Consider the following 23,299-nt stretch of genomic DNA (forward strand, 5'->3'; position numbering starts at 1 on the left):
TCACTGAATTGTACATGTAGAAACTTTTGAAATGTGTAACTTTGGCTATGTATATTTTCACCAAAAAGAAGGTCCTCCAAGGTCGAGAAGGGAGACTGCTGACATGTCGTGGGGTTGTTAACCAATGTCATGAGACAATATGTGTACTGACTGTTCAATGAGAAACTATTTGTTCTGTAAACCTTCATCTAAAGTACAATTAAAAAAAAAAAAATTCCAAGTATCATGTTTCTATGCAAATAAAAACTTTTTTTTTATGTCTACGGTAGCTAACAACAACTTCATCACATCAAATTTTTTGGCATTTGCATAATCATAATCATCATCATCAAAGATAATTACAGAAAGACAAAAATCTATTATTAACGCAGAAACATTGGCATTATTTTTAACCCCTGGCACGATTGCTTCTCCTAGTTTCCAGGATTGTAAGTACTCTCCTCATTTTCCTCCTACCTTTCTGACCATTCCCTCTCCTTTGCTCTTTCCTTATCTTCCCAACTTAGAAAGCTGATGTGCCCCAGGGCTCAGTCCTCAGATCTCTTCTTTATCTATAACTGTCTCCTTAGGCGACACAATCTAAGGAGTCCAAGGCTCCTCAGATAACCCCTGCCCCAATCTCTCCTCTGAACTTTAGACTCATATAGCTATAACTGCATAATTAACATTTCCACGTAAATGTCTAAGAGGCCGTCAGTTCAAACCTCCTAAACCTACGCATCCCCTAGTCTTTCCCATCTTAGCAAACATTCACACAGTTGCACAGGCCTCAAATCTTCTTATCATCCTTGACTAATCTTGTTCTCTCAGACCCTACATTCAGTCCATCAGCGACTATTACTGGCTCTTCTTCAAAATACACCCAGGACCCAGATGCACAGCGCAGGGAGGGGGTGGGGGGGGCACCTGCCCCCTGGCGCAAGTCCAGGGGGGAGCCAGATGAGGTGCGAAATGGTATTTCAAAGTGCCATAAACATGAAAGGCACCTGACTAAGGCAGCTGGACAAGAGGGAGGGAGGCGTTTCTGCTGACACCTTTCCACTATCAATGTCTTACTCGTCTTGAAATGGGGGTGTGGGCCACAACTTAAAGACTGCCTCAGGCATTTGAATTGGGGAGGGGAGGGGGTCAGGCAACGCAAAATTTACTACGCCTCCGCCAGGATCTGACTATTTCAATTCTCCTTCATCCTAGTCTGAGTCATCATTATCTTCACTTAAATTTAAGAGCCTCCCCTAACTCCCTAACCGGTCCTTCTGCTTCCACTCATGCCCTCCTATAGTAATTGTTTTCCACATGGCTTCCAAGGTAATTCTCTGCAAACATAAATTGAGTCAAGTCATTCCCTTGCACAAAATAATCCAGTGGCTCCCAAGCATACATAGAATAAAATCCAATTACTGACTATGGCCTATAAAAAGCCCAAGATGATATGGCTCCTACCTACCACTCTGACTTCATTTCCTACCACCTTCTCCCTTGCTTACTGCACTCCCATCATATGGGCATGCTCCCAGGGTCTTGGCACTTGCTCTGCCTGAATGCTCCCTATCTCCCTAATCCCCACCTCCGGATACTCACATGAATCACTCACTTCATCCAGGTCTCAGTTTAAATGTCACCTTCAAAAGAAAAAATCTTCCCTAAATATGCTTAAATAGTAACTCCTGTCACTTTCTCTTTTCACAGCTGTACTTTTCTTTATAGTACTTACTGCTCTCAACATTTTTTTGTTCGTTTAGATGTTTATTGTTTCCCAATAGAACAGAAACTTCATGTGAGCAGGGTCTTTATCTTGAGAACAAGAACACAGTAAGCACTTTATAAGTACCTGGGATAAGTAAATGGGAAACTGCTTGAGCACCCTGAAGTTCATAAATGAACAATTTAGGTTTGCTTTACTAGTGGTACTTTCCCTGACTTTCAGTTAAAAAAAGCAAATACTCACATACGCACTTATCATTTCTATTCTTCAAACCCGTTGCCGTCAAGTTGATTCTGACTCACAGCGACCCTATAGGACAGAGCAGAACTGCCCTACAGAGTTTCCAAGGAGCACTTGGTGGATTCAAACTGCTGACCTTTTGGTTAGCAGCCACAGCACTTAACCACTACACCACTAGGGTTTCCAAACTATATTAAAGTATGAGTAAAGGATGAAATATATACACGTAAACTCATAAAAACAAAAAGAACATGTAAGGAGATGACGGTGGATCACAGATGTTAACAATCTTTTGGAAGATACAAAGTAGATGGTGGGGTGCAATTTGACTTAGCAACATGAGCAAAAATGAACCCCAAATGACTGCAGAGGCGGATACTAATGAGAAACTAGCTAATTCCCAGAACAAGCTAAACTCCAGAAACCTGGAAAGACTCAGTACTGGAACACTAGGTCCCACAGAAAGCAGAGCTGAGAAGCAGGCTAAAAACCAGGGGACTAGCTGAATGTCTGTGGTGTAGCCACGCAACTCATCACCAACACTTCCTCTTTATACAGAAAAACCACAGTATAGGCTTCAGACCCAGAGATCTCAAACACATCTTCACAGTGAAGGAGGGAGCCCTATTCTTCAGTTCTCAGAGAGGGAGATTACAAGAAAGTTTAAGTTCTGAATTGTGAAAAAGCCCGTTCCCCCAATGCCCTGTGCCTCAGCTTAAAAAAGACTGGCAACAAGACATATACTTCTCAGACAGGAAATTGAAGAATTCTTGTCTGAAAAACTAAATAGCCATAGAAAAAATAACTACAGATACTGATATATGGAGCACCCCCTAAAAATGGGTGGGTGCCTATCAAAACATCCCACAGGTAAACTGAACAAGTTGACAGGCCTTGTTGTTGTTAGTTGTCGTCGAGTTGGTTCCAACTCATAGTGACCGTCTGTACAATAGAACGTAACACTGCCCAGTCTGTGCCATCCTCACTATCATTGCTATGTTTGAGCCAGCTGTTGCAGTCAGTATGTCAATCCATCTCCTTGAGGGACTTTCTCTTTTTCGGTGACCCTACTTTACCAAGCATGATGTCCTTCTCCAGGGACCAGCCCCTCCTGATAACATGTTCAAAGTATGTGAAACGAAGTCTCTAAGGAGCATTCTGGCTGTACTTCCTCCAAGACAGCTTTATTTGTTCTTCTGGCAGTCCATCAGTATTCTTCACCAACACCATAATTCAAAGGCATCGATTCTTTGGTCTTCCTTATTCACTGTCCAGCTTTCACATGCATATGAAGCGATTGAAAATACTTGGTCAGGCACACCTTAGTCCTCAAAGTGACATCTTGAAAGAGGTCTTTTGCAGCAGATTTACCCAGTGCAATCTGTTGTTTGATTTCTTGACTGTTGCTTAAATGGGCATTGACTGTGGACCAAATAAAATCCTTGACAACTTCACTATTCCTGTCTATCATGATGTTGTTTATTGGTCCAGTTGTGAGGATTTTTGTTTTCTTTATGTTGAGGTATAATCCATACTGAAAAACGTAGTTTCTGATCTTCATCAGTAAGTGCTTCAAGTCTTCTTGATTTTCAGGAAGCAAGGTTGTGTCATCTGCATATTACAGGCTGTTAATGAGTCTTCCTCCAATCCTGATGCTGTATTCTGCTTCATACAGTCCAGCTTCTCAGACTATTTTCTCAGCATACAGACTGAATAAATATGGTCAAAGAATACAACTTTCACACACTTTTCCTGATTTTAAACTATTCCATATCCCTTTGTTCTGTTCTACCGACTGCCTCTTGGTCTATGCACAGGTTCCACATGAGCATTCTTTGCAATGTTATCCATAATTTGTTAGAATTCCCATTCTTTGCAATGTTATCCATAATTTGTTATGATCCACACAGTCGAATGCCTGTGCATAGTCAATAAAACACAGGCAATCAACTTTCTAATGTTCTCTCCTGTCGGCCAAAATCTATCTGTTATTAGCAATGATATCCCTCATTCCACGTACTCTTCTGAACCCGGCTTGAATTTCTGGCAGTACCCTGTCAATGTACTGCTGCGACTGTTTTTGAATTACCTTCAGCAAAATTTACTTGGGTGTGATATTAATGATACTGTTTGATAATTTCCACATTCTGATGGGTCGCCTTTCTTTGGAATGGGCACAAATATGGATTTCTTCCAACTGGTTGGCCAGGTAGCCGTCTTCCAAATTTCTTGGCATAGATAAGTGAGCACCTCCAGCACTGCATACGTTTGTTGAAACATTTCAATTGGTATTCCGTCAATTCCTGGAGACTTGTTTTTCGCCTATGTCTTCAGGGCAGCTTGGACTTCTTCCTTCAGTACCATTGGTTCTTGATTATATGCTACCTTCTGAAATGGTTGAACACTGACTAATTCTTTTTGGTACAGTGTCTTTGTGATTCCTTCCATCTCCTTTTGATGCTTCCTGCATCATTCAACATTTTGCCAATAGAATCCTCCACTATTGCAACTTGAGGCTTGAATTTTTTCTTCAGTTCTTTCAGCTTCAGAAATGCAGAGCATGTTCTTCCCTTTGGGTTTTCTAACCCTAGGTCTTTGCACATTTCATTATAATACTCTATCTTCTTGAGTTGTTCTTTGAAATCTTCTGTTCAGCTCTTTTACTTCATCATTTCTTCCAGAATAGCTTTAGCTACTCTGCATTCAAGAGTAAGTTTCAGAGTCTCTTCTGACATCCATTTTGGTCTTTTCTTTCTTTCCTGTCTTTTTAATGACCTTTTGCTTCCTTCAAGCCTTATACATGTATAAAAGCTTTTCGTTTTCATTCTTAAATATGAACCAATGATAAGGATTATTATCCATTTGAGGAAAATTTCCATAAGAAAGAAAGAAACTAAAACAAAGAACTAAAAATTTCTAAAAAGGAACTTGGATAAAATGGAACTATGTAAGAAGCGCTTGGTAAAGCAGAGGTTCAGCGAAAAAGAGGAAGACCTTCAACGAGATGGACTGACACAGTGGCTGCAACAATGGGCTCAAGCATAACAATGATCATGAGGACGGTGCAGGGCCAGGCAGTGTTTTGTTCTGTGGTACAAAGGGTCGCTATGAGTTGGAACCAACTCGACAGTACCTAACAACAACATGTAAGAAGAGAAGAAAACTAGTTTCCACAAAGAAAGAAACTAAAATAAAGAATTAAAAATTTCTAAGTAGGAACTTGGACAAAATGGCAACTATGTAAGAAGCAAAAGAAAACTAAAGAGTAAAAAGCTACAATAAACATCCTTAGAGAAATAAGACAAACTATTGGATCCATGAAACAAGAAAAATTTGCTATAAAAAAGGAACGAAGAAAAAGAGCTCCTTGAAATTAAAAAATATGACAGCAAAAATGAAAATAAAGTTGAAAGAATAACGATAAGAACAGTAGCAGCTAAGCTTTTCTGAGTGTTTACTATGTGTCACAATGTACTACTTGCTGTGTGCATATTTTACATGGATTCATTCATTTACTCTTCACAATGGCTTTCTAAGATCAGTACAATAATTAACATCATTTGAGAGTTGAAGAAAATGGCACAGAGAGGTTACATAACTTGCTTAAGCAACAAGTACCAGAGCCAGATTTTAATCCATGAAATTTCCCTGAAAGTACAAAGTTGGAAGTAGGAGAGAAAAGATAAGCAAATGAAAGGATTAGTTCAGGAGAGCTAGCATCCAATTAATTAGGAGTGTTGGAGAGAGATAGGGAGAAAAAAAAACCAAAGGAATAAATTACCGGAGTACTAGTATAAAACAATTTCCTAGAACAGGAGGACGTGAGTTTTCAGATTGAAAGGACCCTAAGAGCCCAGTACAATGTATGAAAAAATATATATACACTAAGGGGCATTATTATGAAATTACAAAACAACAGAGATAAAGAAAGATCTTAACAACCGAGAGAAGGAGTAGGGGATGGGGGGAGAAGGTCACCTGCAAGGATCAAGAATAAGAATGGCACTGACCTTCTCAAAAGCAACACTGGAAGCGGGAAGATAATAAAATGGTGCCTTTAAAATTCTGAGGTAAAATGATTTTCAACTGCCAAACCATCAATCAAGCATGTGGGTATAAATAAAAACATGTTTAGATATATAAGACCTAAAAGCAATTCACGCCTGAAGAACCCTTTCCTGAGAAGCTATTGGCACATGTTATCCATCAAAAAAAGAAATGAAGAAAGTAACATGGACTCCAGGAAACAGAATCTGACTCAAGAGCAGAATAAAGAACGACAGCAGTGTAGAGTGCCTAAAAAGCAATCAGTAAGGACTGGAACAGGAAGTCAGAGGGCTTTAGAAGGAGGTTTTCACAGATAAACGTCAAATTCCCCTGATGTATGTATATAGAAAATGGTTCATTAGAGAGTTTTACAACCATGTTGGAGACACTGGGAAGTATTTGTGACAGTGTCATAATAAACCAAAACAAAAGCAAACCCACTGCCATCAAATTGATTCCGACGCATGGCGACCCCATGTGTTAACAGAGTAGAACTGCTCCATAGGGTTTTTATGGCTGTAATCTTTACAGAAGCCTTTCTTCCACAGTGCTGCTGGGAAGGTTCAAACTGCCAACCTTTAGGTTAGTAGCCAAGCACAAATCATTTGCATCACTCAGGGACCTAGTGTTATAATAAAGTAACACAAACACTGTTATACAAATAGGATGTAACTTTATTGGGAGAATGGAGAAAAGAGAAGTTGGAGGGGAGTATGGGGCACTAAAAGAACGCTAAAGCTTCTTCAACTATAATGGTAGTCAAAAGACAATGTCTAAAACTAACAAATCAAGAAACAGCAAAGTAAGGATACTTTCTAAAGGAGTTAAATACAAGAAAAAATGCAAATTTAGAGAGGAAGATTGGAGAAAAGGAAAAGGAGGAGGGTGTTCAGTGGCCTGCTGTTTTCTATTTTAAGCCATACATAGCATTATTCAAGCTTTTTCTCCTCCTCCTTTTTTTATTGTGGTAAATATATAGGTAACAAGCATTTGCCATTTCAACAGTCTTCACATGTACAGCTCAATGACATTAATTATGTTCATCATGTTGTTCGCCCATCACCCTTTCTGAATTTTTCCATCACCCTTAACAGAGGTTCAGTGTCTCTTAAGCATGGTGGCTGTCTTTCTCCCTCTGTGGTACAGTGAATTACTTAATACAGTCCTCCTAGCCATGTGTGGTGTCATGGATTGAACTGTGTCCCCCCAAAATACCTGTAAACTTGGCTAGGTCATGATTCCCAGTACTGTATGATTGTCTACCATTTTGTCATCTGATGGGATTTCCCTGTGTGTTGTAAATCCTATAACTATGATGTAATGAGATGGATTAGTGGCAGTTATACTGGTGAGATCTACAAGATTAGATAGTGTCTTAGGTCAATCTCTTTTGAAATATAAGAGAGAGAAGCCAGCAGAGAGACGGGGGACCTCATACCATCAAGAAAGCAGCATCGCGAACAGAGGGCATCCTTTGGACCTGAGATGCTCCCAGACCAAGGGAAGACTGATGACAAGGACGTTCCTCCAGAGCTGACAGAGACAGAAAGCCTTCCCCTGGAGCCAGCACCCTGAATTTGAACTTCAAGCCTACCGGACTGTGACAGAATAAACTTCTCTTTGTTAAAGCCATCCACTTGTGGTATTTGTTATAGCAGCACTAGATGACTAAGACACATGGTCTTGTTAACTCCCGCAAAATGATTAGGTAGCACTATGCAAATAAGGTGTTTGTGGCCCACCAAGGGGATTGAACAGCCTGCTAATAATGCAAATAAGGTGCACGGAACCCTTGTGGGGGAGGCGGTGGGACCATGCAAATAAGGTGTATGGAAACCTAATGAGGGGATTGGTCAGTCTTGCCATACCTCTAGGCTTAAAATGAACCATCCCAGAGGTGGGAAAAGGGAACCTCACTAGCATCAAGAAAGGAGAACCAGGAGGGGAGCATGTCCTTTGGACCCGAAGTCTCTGCACTGAGAATCTCCTAGACTCAGGAGACACAGAGAGCTGTAACACTGGAGACCGCACGAGACAGTGCTAAGGGACAGCAAACAAACGGCGGCAGCAGAACCAGGAGACTGGCGTGAGACAGCCCACGGAGCGAGGTAGCTACAGTAGGTGTGCCAACCCATGGAGTGAGAGACCTGAGCACCTCGGGCTGCGGCTTACTGGCTGAGTGAGGTGCCCAAAGGCACTTATCAGTGGAGCTAGAGTTTTGCAAAACTTGACTGCGCAGGGCAGAGGTCAGGCCCGAACGGGGGCTAAGGGCTGAGAGAGGAGGCCTGTCCTGGTGGGGCTGAGGGGAGTCTGTCCTCAGGGGGCCAAGAGGAGCTCTGCATGGCTGAGAGGAGCAGAGAGCTGTCCTGTGCTTAAGGGAGACTTTGCCTACATGCTTCCTGATCTCGAGCTGTAACCTGTTACTTCCCTAATAAACCCTGTCTGAGTATGGTCTGCGAGTTGTGTGTGGCCACTGCAATGAATTACCGAACGAAGCAGAGACTGCCATGGGAGGGAAGAATGGTGTTAGAATTGGTAAAAAGGTTGGAGGGTGGAGGTATGCTTGAACTCCACCTCATAGAAGTCAGCCTTGATTCTCTCTTCTCCCACTCCAGAAGTTAGATGAGGAGGCTTGTCACTATGCCGTGCCATTTTTATACCCTCCTTCCTACCTAGTGATTAAGAGCTTGGCTGCTAACCAAGAGGTCAGCAGTTCAAATTCACCAGCCACTCCTTGGAATCCATATGGGGCAGTTCTACTCTGTCCTATAGGGTTGCTATGAGTTGGAACTGATTCAACAGCAATGGGTTTTTGATTTGGTTTCACACGTGCCCTGGTAACCACTAATAAACTTTGATCTCTATATACTTGCCTATTCTAGATATTTAATATAAGTGTAACCATACAATATTTGTCCTTTTGAGACTGAGTTATTTCACTCAGCATAATGTTTTCAAGGTTCATCCATGTTGTAGCACGTATCAGGACTTCGTTTCTCATTATGGCTGAGTAATATTCCACTGCATGTACATACCACATTTTGCTTATCCATTCATCTGTTGATGGACATTTTGGCTGTTTCCGGCTTTTGGCTGTTGTAAATAGTGCTGTAATAAACATGGTTGTACTTAACTTTTAAATGTATCTATCTATATATATATGTACATCTTCTTTTATAAGAAAATGAAAACTCAGAATGTCCCATCTGTAAGACTGCAGAATCACTCAAATTTAATTATAATGAGTTGGGCTTTCCAGGACACTGGAAATCTAAAACCTGGGGAATCACTTTGATTTCTCCCCCTTGAGGGGATGTGGCCTTGCCAATACTGGGTTTGGTTCAAGAGCCGTTTTTCAACATTCCCCTACGTGGAAGTGTTAGTCTAAGATATCTGCAATGATGGCGTAAGCCCTGATGATCAAAGAGTAGAGTGGTAGTAAGCAGTATGCCGTGTGATACACTGCTTTTATATGGCCTTTCTAGCCATGCTCTTGAAACTCCCACCAAAAGATTGGGTGGGACTATGCATATAAGGTGCTTGTGGCCCACCAAAGGGATTGGACAGCTTGCTAATAATACAAATAAGGGGCATAGCATCCTTGTGGGGGTGGGAACATGCAAATAAGGTGTATGAAACCCTAATGAGGGGAAAGGTCTGTTTTGCCATCCCATTAACTTAAAATGAGCCATCCCAGAAGCAGAAAGGGGGAAACTGACAACTACCAAGAAGAAGAGATGGGAATGGAGCACATACTTTGGTCCAGAATCCCTGCACTGAGACCCTCCTAGACCCCAGAGACAGACAGATGGAGAGCTGTAATGCCAGAGATAGCAAGATGGCGAGGAGCAGTGGCAGTGAAACAGTGGCAGCAGAATCAGGAGACTGGCAGGAAATGGCATGGTGAGCTTCCCGGCCCAAGAAGTAAGAAAGCTGAGCACCTTCGGGCAGGAGGCTTGCTGGTGGAGTTGGGGTGCCTCGGGCATTTGTTGGTGGAACTAAGCTTGACAACCTACGGAGTGAGAGAGCTGAGTGCTTTCGGGCCAAGGTTTACTGGCAGAGTGGGGTACCCCCAGGCACTTACTGGCAGAGCTAAGGAGCTTTGTAACACGTGCCCGAGCAGGGCGGTTGAAAAGAGGCTGTCCCAATTGAAGAACTGTATCCTGAACTGTAACCTGTTACTTCTCTAATAAACCCAATAATCGTATTGTGTTTTGAGTTCTGTGTAGCCATTACAATGAATTATCGAACACAACAGAGAAGCAGAGAGTGCTGTGGGAAGGCCGGCTGGTGTCAGAATTGGTAAAAACGTTGGAGGGTGAAGGTATATTTGACCTCCGCCTCGTAGGAATCAGCCTTGGGTTGCTGATCTTGATTCTCCTCCCTCCTTCTGAAGTTAAAAGAGGTGAGACGCCTCCATCATGTCATTTTTACAAGGTGGCAGGACCGTCCCTGTTCAAAGATTGTTCAATGGCTGAAGAGCCCCTACGACAATGTAGGGACCAGGAATGCCAAGATATGCATAGCCACCTTACTTCCACTGTGTGAACAGACAAGCAACTTATAGTTTGGCTGCATGAGTAGTCACTTTCTGCCAATCAGTAAGCCACTTAAAATACTGCAACAGGTTAACTCCTAAATCTGTCCAGGCTCAAAACAGTCTACGGAGTTGAAAATGTCTTTTTTAACTTTTTAAAAATTTCATTTAGGCAACGATGAAGAAATACACATGTGTATTTGTGTCTGCTTTAAATTTCCAGTTATAGAGGGAAATCTTGATGCTTAAAAGATACCAAAGCCCTTTAGAAAAATCCATGTCTTTCAAGAGGTGAAAGGCAAAATTAATGCCACTGCGAGATATGATTCAAACTCCTATTGCTTCAATTCAAATCCTCATCTGTCAACTATTTCTTTCAAAAAAAATTATTCATATCATTCTTTATCAAGTTTCATAGTCAATTCTACAGTAAATATATTTAGCAGAAGCCTAGACTCAGCCATGTTTCTGACACTCTGTGATGAGGAAAAAAAATCAATAGTTAATTTGCTTAAATAATAATAGTTATAGACATTTAAAACTACTAAAGTTAAAATTTGGAAATGGAGGTATAAAAAAAATTGCCCATCATCCAGAAACAAACTGTTAGCATTTGGGACACTTTTGACTATTGTATAGTGGTTAAAAGCTTGAGCTCTGAAGCCACTTAAATGTGGGTTTGAAACTTAGCAAGTTAATCTCTTTACCCCCAGCTTCATCTTATGAAAATTGGGAAAATAAGGCTTTCCTAGTAATGTTACTGGAGCCCTGATGGCAGTGTGGTTAAGCGTTTGGCTGCTAAACAAACGGTCAGCAGTCCAAATCCACCAGTCACTCCTTGGAAATCCAATGGGGCAGTTCTACTCTGTCCTATAGGGTTGCTGAGTTGGAATCGAGTTGACAGCAATGAGTTTGGTTTTTTGGGTTAGTAGTGCTATTGGAGTGTTAAATGAGATAGTGAATACAAAGAACAGCATAAAATATCTAGCATACTCTACTATAATAAATGGCAAACAGCTATAACTAAATTATTATGTGGAGCCCTGGTGACTGCATATACTATTTTTTAAAACAGCTTTATTGAGATATAATTCACATACCATACAATATATCCATTGAAAGTGCACAAATCAATGGTTTTTAATGTAGTCACAGACATGTGCAACCATCACAAGTCAATTTTAGAAGTCATCACCTCAAAAAGAAATCCCACACGCTTTACATATTACTTCCCTTTCCCCCTCCCCCATCCACACACATTATTTGCCTCCTCTGAAGCCCTAAGCTACTACTAATCTTCTTTCTGTCTCTATAGATTTTCCTGTTTTGGATATTTTATGGAATTAAATAATATATGGTCATTTGTGCCTGGCTTCTTTGACTTAGCATAATGTTTTCAAGGTTCATCCATGTCATCGCATATATCACTACTTCATTCCTTTGTATGGTCAAATAATATTCCATTGTATAAATATATTACATTTTGTTTATCCATTCATTCTGTTGATAAATATTTGGGTTGTTTCCACCTTCTGGCTATTACGGATAAAGCTGCTATGAGCATAAACATTTCTACCATTTTACATTCCCACCAGCAATGTAATGTATGAGATATCCAATAGCTTCGCATTCTTGTCAATACTTGTTATTGTCTGTCCTTTTGCTTCTAGCCATCCTAGTGGATGTAATCTGGTAACCTGATTTACATTTCTCTAATGTCTAATGATGCTGAGCACCTTTTCGCGTGCTTATTGGCCATTTATATATCTTCTTTGGAGAAACATCTATTCAGATCCTTTGTCCATTTTTTAACTGAGTTATTTGTCTTTTTATTATTGAATCATAAGAATTCTTCTTATATTCTAGATGCAAGTCCCTTATCATATCTGTGATCTGCAAATATTTTCTCCCACTCTGTGAGTTACCTTTTCACTTTCCTGATGGTGTTCTGTGAAGCACATTTAAGAAAGAAAAAGCCAAAAAAAAAAAAAAAAATTATCTTCACATGACACCATCGAAAACCCTGAGACACTGTTAGATCTCCCTCCTGTGAGTTCCAATAACATTCTGTACCTCTCCCAACTGTATCACTGTATTATATATCATGAATTATAATTGCCTGTCACACATAGAAGGCTGTAAACACTCTGGGAAGAAACTAAATTCTGTTTATTGCTGTATCCATAACATCTAGTAAAAGCCCTGGTCCAAAGTATGGGATCAATTTATATCAGCTGAATAAATGAATGAATTAAAAAAAAGTTTTGATTTTGATGAAGTACAATTTATTTATTTTAAATTTTGTTGCTTATGATTCTGGTGTTTTATCTAAGAATCCACTGCCAAATCCAAGGTCATGAAAATTTACCCGTACATGTTCTTCTAAGAGTTTTATGGTTTTAACTCTTACATTTGGGCCTTTGATCCAGTTTGAACTAATTTTTGTAACTGGTGTGAGCTAAAGGTCTAACTTCATTCTTTCATATGTGGCTATCCAACTGTCCGAGCACCATTCGTTGAAAAGATGATTCTTTCCCCATTGGATGGTCTTGGAACCCTTGTTGAAAATCAGCTGACCACTGATGTATAGGTTTATTTCTGGACTCTCAATTCTATTCCATTGATCTGTACGTCTATCCTTGTGCCAGTACCACATTGTCTTGATTGTCATTGCTTTGTAGTAAGTTTTGAAACAGGAAAAGTACGAACCCTCCTATTTTGTTCTTCTTTTTTCAAGATTGTTTTAGCTATTCTGGGTCCTTTCCAGTTCCATATAAATTTTAAAATCAGCTTGTCAATTTCTCCAAAGAAGTCACATGGGATCCCGATAGGGATTATGTTGAATTTGCAGATCAGTTTAACAATGTTAAGTCTTCCAGTCCATGAACACAGGACGTTTTTCTGATTATTTAGATCTTTAATTTCTTTCAACAATGATATGTATACAAGTTTTGCACTTCTTTGTTAAAGGTATTCTTAACTATTTTACTTTTTGATGTTATTGCAAATGGAATTGTTTTCTTAATTTCCTTTTCAGATTGTTCAATACGAGTGTGCAGAAACACAAGAGATTTTTGTATATTCATCTTGAATCCTGCAACCTTCCTGAACTTATTAGTTCTAATGGTTTTTTAGTGGATTCCTGAAATTTTACGTATACAAAATCAAGTCATCTGCAAATAGTTTTACCTCTTCCTTTCCAATCTGGATGCCTTTTATTTCTTTGTCTTGCCTAACTGTCCTGTCTAGAACCTCCAGTACAATGTTGAATAAAAATGGTGAGAACAGACATCCTTGTCTTGTCCTGATTTTAGGGGGAAAGCATACAGTCTTTCACCATTAAGAACAATGTTAGCTGTGGGTTTTTCATAGATTCCCTTTATCAGGTTGAGGAAGTTGTCTTCTATTCCTAGTTTGTTAAGTGTTTCTATCATGAAAGGGTGGTTTGAGTTCCTCAGATGCTTTTTCTGTATCTACTGAGATAATCATGTTTTTTATTCAATTGATATGATGTATTATATTAACTATGGGACAAAGAACTAAGTTTGGCTTTTTGTCTCTGGTTTTTTAAAATAGCCTGAGCTTTTTGTCTTTCTAGAATAGCCAGGCAAGAAGGGGCTACATAGGACCCACCCTGCAACGGTCCTCAGGAAGCGAGGGGGCATGATGAAGTCAATCATGTATATTCATTGAACATGCATATTCATTACGGTCCCAATGACTAGGGACTCTGGACCTTGGAGCTCTCTTCTGAGGGTTTCCTGGATTGGTGAGAACATCCATGCACAGGAGAGGGTGCTGCACGTCCCTGAGGACAATGAAAGCTTCATGCCACTACCTCTCCCAGACTGTGCCTCATGCGTCTCGCTTGTATCCTTTCTGGTTATAATAAATGGGTAACTGTAAATATAGGTAATAGTGTCTGTGAGTTCTGTGAGTCATTCTAGCAAATTACCGAAACTGCCAGGGGCAGTGAGAGCCACCAGAGAGGCTGGCGTTTGCCTGTTTGGCAAGGACTGAAAAACAGAGTCCTAACTTGTAGAGACCCAGCTCTGGGTGGTTGGGTCAGAATGATGAAGTGGGAAACCGGGGATATGAGGTATCTTCACATTTTGGAAATTAACCTTATGTCACCTATTATTCAAGGATTAACTGATGCTAGGTTAGATCTTGGGACAGAAAAAAAAAAAATTAGTGGAAAAAGTGGTGAAAGCCAAATAAGTCTAGAGTTCAGTTAATGGTAATATACCAATGATGGTTTCTTAGTTTCCACAAGTGTACCATGGTAATGTAGGAAGTTAACAACGGGAGAGACTGGATGCAGGGTATTGGGAACTCTGTACTATCTTTGCAACTTCTCCGTAAATCTAAAATTATTTCAAAATAAGAAGTTTTTTTTTTTTTTAAAGTATGGCAAATTTTAATTGTTAATGTTCAATTTTAAATGTTCCTATAAGCCAGTTTTGAATCAAACTTGGTTTGGTTGGTTTGGAAGAGCTAGAGGCATATAATAATGTACTGATGAAAGAGAGTGAACTGCATGTTATTTATTGGAAGTACTGAATTGATCCAAACCCTGGACCTGTTATGGAGCAGCCCATCCATCTAATCCTGACTATTTGTCACATGGTACTGGGGGCTTCTTCTTTGGATTCTCGGTTCATTCACACATCATCTCTTTGTAACTCAATTCTGTGGTTCAGAAACTATCACTGAATACATTCCCCAACCCGAAAATGCTTCTGTTACTAATGTTATTGTGACCTAAAAAGCATTCAGTTAGGAAAGATCTCAGAAGAAGAAAAATCAGCCAGTACAGGCTATGCTGAAGAAGGAGGGGGGAAAAAAAAAGATGAAATCTACATTTGTAGATTTTTCAGAAATCTTAAAAGATAATAGCCAGAGATATTCTAAGAGGTCAATAAGCTCAGATAACTTCATTTCTGAAGTCACCTATGGCGTGGAACAAAACATCTGCAAATAACTGGGGTACAATATAGTATTAAGAATAAGAAACTGATGGCCGAGCTAATAATGACATTTAAAAAATTTAAATATCTCCCCTGTACTGTCAAGCACAAATTAGATTAATTAAGGAGGCAACTTAAAAACGGATCCTAAATCCAAGGAATTCTTGTGATACCCACTGGTTTAATGGATCCCAGCTTAGGTATCCTTAAGATATCCAAAATATCCAAAAATATTGAGTTTTGAAGAAATCAGAAAGGTCATCTAGCACAAACCACCCACCCAATGTTTTAATTTCTTCTACAAGAACATGGAGTGTGTACAGTTGAATGGTTATATATATAATTTCCACTAAGATCAGAGGGAATATTTGAGAGGAGTTCTGTAAGTGAAAAAGGAAAGTCCATAATTTTCCACCAAAAAGGAATTATTGAGAATGAATTAGAATGGGACTTTCCTCAATATGACACAGAACAGTAATAACCAATACTTCTACAGCTCTTACTATGTGCCAGGCATTGTTCTAAGAGGTTCACTTGTTTTAACTCATTTACTAATCCCAAGCAATTCTATAAAGGTAAATACCATTATTCTCCCCATTTTCCAGATGCAGGAACTAGGGCACAGAGAGGTCACACAGCTTGCAAGTGCCAGGGCCAGGATTTAAACTCAGACAATCTGGCTCCAGCATCTGCATTTTTTACTACTATATTAAACTGTCTCTCTGAATAACTGAATAAATTTGAGCATGCTACAGAACATCAAGTTGTCATTTTGTATTATCCAATTTTTGTAGTTTACTTTGTAATTTGTGACTTATCTGACCAACAGAGAAAAAGGTTGATCTGGGGACTCTAGAGAACATCTGCATAATTGACAGTATTGCTTTATCTCACTCTTGGAGCAAAAGTATGGTACTACTAAAGCTCTTATATATTATTATTTCATTAAATTCACTGAATTCTCTTAACAATCCTATGAGATAGGCAGGTACTATTATTACTCTTATTTTCTGGACGAGGAAACTGAGGCACAGAGAGGTCACCCAGATAGCAAGTAGCAGGGCCTGAATTTAAACACCAGTCTGTCTGATCCCACAGCCCACAATCTGACTACACAGCCTCCTTCCTACCGAGGTCCTTCCTGTCCTTCCCTACTCACCCCTCTAGCATGGCCCATCTCACACTTAACCCTTTGACAGAGAATTCTTACAGAGCAGGCTCCTAGTACTATTATTTACCTGTGCACCCTCCCACGCCCAGCCTAAGGAAAGGGGTAGTGCTCCTTGTCTGCTGATTAAATAAACAAATATCCAAAGTTAATAACCCCTCAATTTAGACTCTTTATTCCCACTTGTTTATGGCTCAGCATTGAAATGATGAACTGTAGGGTCTCTCTTACTTGCTTAGGCAGTTTAATAGCAATGAAATTTAGAGAATATTTGAAATAGGAAGATACTGCTTTTGCACTCCAAATTAAGAATGTGTTCTGTTATTCTGAAAGTCTCCTAAAATGCATTTTTTGCCATGGGAAATAACAGCTGTACTAAGTTAATATATGAAATTCTGTTTCCTGAAGGAAATAAGGTATTTGATAGAAAATTTTAGCTAGTAAATTTGCTGAATGCATACACAAAACCTACATTTAACCTAATTACTTCTTTTCTCCTAGAGAATTAGTGATGGCCTCTTAGGGCAATGATCCATATATTAGTCTCCAAATCAGCCTCAGTTGGAAACACAATTAAATGCAAAATAACTCTATATATTTGAAAAACCTATATAATTTCCAAGGTGATTATTCCTATCACAAACTAACCCAACAAATAAACATAGTATTTTAAACCCCAATACTTTCACAGCCCTAACAGTCCTTTCAAAAACATCATATTAACAAATTTATTAAATCTATCTTCTTTCAAAGTAGCCCTGGTGGTGTAACGGTTAAGTGCTCAGCTGCTAACTGAAAAGTTGGAGGTTCGGACCCACTTGCCATTCTGCGGGAGAAAGATGTGGCAGTCTGCTCCTGTAAAGATTACAGCCTTGGAAATCCTATGGGGCAGTACTACTCTGTCCCACAGGAATCAACTTGATGGCAGTGGGTTTGGTTTACCTTTTTTCATATTAATATTCATCATTATTTGTCTGGGGGGAAAGGAATAACTAGTTACTTTAAAGTTAATGGTTGATCTAAAATCTGAAAAATCTGCCCATAATTTTTATCAGTTTAAAATGCCATGCGCGTGTACTTAGTTTTTTTAAATTCTTTCTTTAAATGTCCATTCTTAACTTTATGTCTTCGCCCTAGAAATATAAATATTAATTCAAAAATACAAATCTGAACACTTCCAATATTCTTGGTTGCAGTATGACATGTAGTTAACTGAAGGAGCTTTGGAAGGAGTGAAACAGGTAAGGGTCAGAATCTCAGTTCTGCCACAATGTGCACTTGGCCAACTACCTACATCTTTGAGCCTTGGTTTTTTCAACTATGAAATGGGAATAATTGTAGTATCCACCTGAAAGGTTGTTGTGAAGATTAAAGTCCTTGCATATGGACTTGTACAGAATGATGGTCAAAGTGACTTATGTTATCAGTGAGTAGAGATGAACAATGTTTTTCAAGATCTGGCCCCTGCCTACCTCTTTTAGACTTCAAGTTGCCTGAACATCCCGAGTTATTTCATGCTGTCCTTTTACGTATGTTTGACTTAGTATGCATCCACCACACAGTTCCCACCCACTCCATCTGGGTCTGTCTCACAGATGCTTACTCACCATTTGAGACCCACCTCCAGGAGAACCTCCCTCACATGAGTTTCACTTCTTACCCTGTTTTATGATTATTCCCTAACCAGACACTGCGAATGTTGAAGGAAGGACCCGTGGCTCATTTACCTCTGTACTTCTCAGTACTTGGCGCAATCTCCAGTACAGTCCCCATGGTAGATGGTCGATAATGACTGCTGAATGCACAGAATTGGGCCTTCCACAATTCCATGGTATTAACAAATTATCAAGTGTGAGAGAAACTAAGACAAAGCCTTGGAGTTAAAACTATACCCACAACTTCGCTAAGCATCAGATTCTATTAGTTCTTGGTTCAAGGTGAAATTATTTTAAAGTCACCTTATCATATGCAGCTAGGCCACCCTCGTCATGCAAAGAAACATTAGGAATAAACGCTTTTGTCGTTTTTTAATTCCATGCCAGCATTCTACTTTGGATTTGGATCACATGCTGACTTCATTGGGATGGTTTTGAAACAAAAGAGCACACTGATGTATTTTTCCTTTCAAAAGCAAGGGTGCTAGCTATTGTGCTAGCCCGTCACTCACCTCAGCCACCTGCTGGGTCCCCACTCTGTGCTGAACCAGCCCCTCCATATTTGTAGCCATGGTGAAGCAAGATCATTAGAGAACCTGTTTGGAAAGATGCAGCAACTTCCATCAGGTGGGGAGAAACCAGGCTACTTGAAAAATATTAGCAATCAAAATTCATCTTTGGTACTGTCTTGTGCAGATTTTGCCCCCTACTGGAGATACAGCTAGCAGGTTAAGCATATCTGGATATGCTGTGACAGCTTCTACAGTTACAGGTACAAAAATTATTAGTAGAAACATTTCAGTTTGAAAACAAGACACCCCCTAGTAAATACAGACTAAGATGAATCTGGAACTTTATCAAGTCTCTTGAGTTGTAACAGCTTGGTTTATGTCTCAGGGAGGTAGGAAAAACACCTTTTTTGATAGCTCCCCGTTACAGTATGCTGAATAAGAAGGTGGCTATCTGAGAAAGGTGTGAGATCAACTTTGGATACAGAGTACCAGATTACTATCATCAACCATACTTCTGTTACTAGTGGCAATGTGAAAAGCAAAACCTTGCCCAGGTGCTAACATGCCTTGCTCATGGTTGTAAGGCAAACATTATCATTAACAAAGGGAGAAAAGAAAAGAATTAAAGACATTGCATCACTAAGGAGTACTAAGAAAATGGTACCCATAAATTTATCAATTCATACTTTAAAATCCTCATTAGATTAGAAAACCAGGTAATTCAGCTTTCTACTAACAGAAAAAGTAGGTATGGTGCCATCATTTGCAAAAATTGAGACAGATCATCTAAAAATCTAAGGTATGCCAGTCTCCCAGGTCAGGACCACTTGAGTGTAAACACTGCTGATGAAATATCTGTACATGCAAACCCCCTGGTTTCTTCCAGCCATGAGACACAACTTCTCTGAATACTCCCGAAAACGCTTCCCAATAACCCTGACACAAAGCATTTAAGACAAAGGGAGTCCACTGAAGGCAGTGGCACAAAACAAGGCTCCAGGAATTGATGAAACACCAACTGAGATGTTTCAACAAATGGATGCATCACTGGAAGCACTCATTCGTCTATGCCAAGAAATTTGGAAGACAGCTAACTGGCCAACAGACTGGAAGAGAGCCATATCTGTACCCATTCCAAAGAAAGGTGATCCAACAGAATGAGAAAATTATCGAACAATGTCGTGAAAGTAACAAACAAGTAAACTTATGTTGAAGGTAATTAAAAAACGGCTGTAGCAGTACAACAGGTAACTGCCAGAAATTCAAGCTGGGTTCAGAAGAGGACATGACGAGGGATATCACTGCTGATGTCAGATGGATCTTGGCTGAAAGCAGAGAATACCAGAAAGGTGATTACCTGTGTTTTACTGACTATGCAAAGGCATTCGATTGTGTGGATCTTAACAAATTATGGATAACATAGCAAAGAATGAGAATTCCAGAACACTTAGTTGTGCTCATGAGGAACCTGTACATAGACCAAGAAGCAGTCGTTCAAACAGAGTAATGGGATACTGCGTGGTTTAAAATCATGAAAAGGGTTGCAACCTTTCACCAGACTTATTCAATCTGTATGTGAGCAAACAGTCTGAGAAGCTGGACTATATGAAGAACAACATGGCATCAGGATTGGAGGAAGACTCATTAACAACCTGCAACATGCAGACAACCCAACTTTGCTTGCTGAAAGTGAAGAGGACTTGAAGCACTTACTGATGAAGATCAAAGACTACAGTCTTCAGTACGGATTACACCTCAACATAAAGAAAGCAAAAATTCTCACAACTGGACCAATAAGCAACAACACGATAAACAGAGAAAATACTGAAATTGTCAAGGATTTCTTTTACTTGGATCGACAATCAACACCCACGGAAGCAGCAGTCAAGAAATCAAACAACATATTGCATTGGGCAAACCTGCTGCAAAGACCTCTTTAAAGCGTTAAAAAGCAAAGATATCATCTCGAGGACTAAGGTGCACCTGACCCCCCCAAAAAAACCCCACTGCCATCAAGTCAATCTCGACTCATAGCAGCCCTCCAGGACAGAGTAGAACTGCCCCACAGGGTTCCCGAGGCTGTAAATCTTTACAGAAGCAGACTGCTACATCCTTCTCCCATGAAGCAGCTAATGGGCTTCAACCGCCGACCTTTTGGTTAGCAGCTAAACACTTTAACCACTGTGCCATCAGGGCTCCTTCTGCCTGCCCCAAGCCATGGTATTTTTAACTGCCTCATATGCATGCAAAAGCTGGACAATGATTAAGGAAGACCGAAGAACTGATGCCTGTGAATTATGGTGCTGGTGAAGAATATTAAATATACCACAGACTACCAAAGGAATGAACAAGTCTGTACTGGAATACTTACAGCCAGAATGCTCCTTACAAGTGAGGATGGCAAGACTCTGTCTCATGTACTTTGGACATGTTATCAGGAGGGACCAATCTCTGGAGAAGGACATCACGTTTGGGAAAGTAGAGGGTCAGGCAAACACAGAAGACCCTCAACGTGATGCAGTGACACAGTGGTTGCAACAATGGGCTCAAACACAGCAATGTTTGTGAGGATGGTGCAGAACCGGGCAGTGTTTCGTTCTGTTGTACATGATGTTACTATGAGTCGGAATTGACTCGATGGCACTTAACAACAACAAGAACTTTGGACCTAGTTCCTGGACGAATCGTTGACTATACAAGAACCATGGTTAATAGGAGAATGAAGCTCTGGTGTTATTTATTTCCTACATTTACATATAAAAATGATATGATATTACCGTGTACGTAACACACACATGCATTCACAGCTCATTTTCTTGGCCCGTCTTCAACCACAGATTATTCTGGACTATTTTGTAATGAAATTTTACAAAACACTTTCTTGCAGTTCTTACTTAAAGTATACTTTAACTCTCTGGTAACTATCTAAATTATTCTATCCACTATTAGATACCACTTCTATTATCATAATTCCCCTTCACATTATTTTACTGCCAAAATGGCAATGTGGTGGGAAAAACGGGACCATGAAATTGTGACTGACAAATATAAATTGCTGACCCCTGCCTTCAAGGAGCAAAAACCTGTAAGAGCAGTATGCTACAATGGAGATCAGGTTAAAAGTATCAGTAAGTCTTCATTGTCACATAACACGATTAGGTCTGAAACTGGGGAGACAGTGTTTATGGTTATTTATTCTTTTAGTAAGCAGTAAAGTCTTTTTACTTTTGTTTCTAGAAGGAAAAGTGTAGAGACACACTCTGGTATTTTCCCTTGCTACAGTTTTTTTCCAACTAACAGAAATGGAAGGAAAAAAGCATACTTCAAATGTACTATTTCTAGAAGTCAATCAACTGTTATCTAAAATAATAATTGCATATGAAAAGTCTAGAGTTCTATAATCTTTTTTCCTAAAACAGCAAATAAGGGCTAAGAAATCAAATGGATAAAGACAGCCAATAGTTGTTACGCACTGTATTAAGAATTAAAATCCAGGGAGGTGGGGCCAAGATGGCGGAGTAGTCAGACACTTCTGGTGGACCCTCTTACAACAAAGACCCAAAAAAACAAGTGGTTCAACTATATATGGCAATCTGGGAGCCCTGAATATCAAATGCAGAGTTGAGGAACCAGACTGAGTGGCAGGGGGAGGGAGAGATGGTTCGGAAGCAGCGAGGAGTTGCCAGACCTGATCTAGCAAGAGCCTGAGCCCTTCAGGCCTGATCAGCTCAGGGGGGAGCGGTGAGGCAGGCAAGTGACGGTGTTCGTGAGGGGCGTTTTCTGCAGTGGGAGAGACCCAGCGCAAGAGAGTCTACATGGCCACCCAGAACCAGTGAAAAGCGGCCCTGGATCGGCGAAAGATACGTAAGTGCATACGGCCTACCACGTGGATTAAAAACACTCCCCTTAGGGGAAAACCTGTCTCCCATTTACCTCCCCGCTCCCCGCTCTGCACCAGGTCCTGGACCGGCTTTAGCAACTGCCCAGTCCCCTGGGCTGTAAGTAGGATCCGTCACATGTATAGAGCCATTCTCCCTGCCTTGGAGAGTGAACAAATTAACAAACAGAAGAAAAAATAAACTGCCAGCTCCCCTAAGCCAGGAACCCAGGGTAGGCACAGCTCTTTTTTCCTAGGCACAGGCATAAAGGATCCACAGACTTTGAGTGCCTTTCCCCCTGCATAGACTTGTGTGGGCCCATCTCAACAGCGTAGGACCTCATTACCGCAGTACAACAGGGTATATACTAGAAATCTAACTTCAACTGTTTCAGCTGTGAAGTGGCAGGTTCTTGACATTTGACACTGATCTGCCCATTAAGCAGGGTCTTCACCTACCCACATCAGGGGCCTGAGGACCGGTGCTTCCACCCACACCACCTAGCCATCTGCAATAGGGGCCCATGAACAGGAGGTGCCCCCCCATCCTTACAGCCAACAGCATTACGTGCTCATAGTCTGGCTGCA

At 40.3% G+C, this 23,299-nt stretch overlaps 1 protein-coding gene across 3 annotated transcripts in view; it reads right to left on the minus strand.

Annotated features, from left to right (window-relative positions):
• NR2C2 (nuclear receptor subfamily 2 group C member 2) overlaps positions 1 to 23,299 on the minus strand; it is a 100,626-nt gene that overhangs the window by 67,529 nt on the left and 9,798 nt on the right. For 2 of the 3 annotated variants that reach the window (XM_023741495.1, XM_004368361.2), the window contains one exon: positions 18,835 to 18,918. The exons of the other annotated variant lie outside the window; for it this stretch is intronic. In XM_023741495.1, coding sequence (XP_023597263.1) covers positions 18,835 to 18,894 — 60 coding nt within the window. In that variant the 5' untranslated portion in view covers positions 18,895 to 18,918. The remainder of the gene's footprint in view (positions 1 to 18,834; positions 18,919 to 23,299) is intronic. 3 annotated transcript variants of the gene reach the window in all.

Source organism: Trichechus manatus, unplaced genomic scaffold, assembly GCF_000243295.1.
Source record: "Trichechus manatus latirostris isolate Lorelei unplaced genomic scaffold, TriManLat1.0 scaffold00001, whole genome shotgun sequence".
Lineage (NCBI taxonomy): Eukaryota > Metazoa > Chordata > Mammalia > Sirenia > Trichechidae > Trichechus > Trichechus manatus.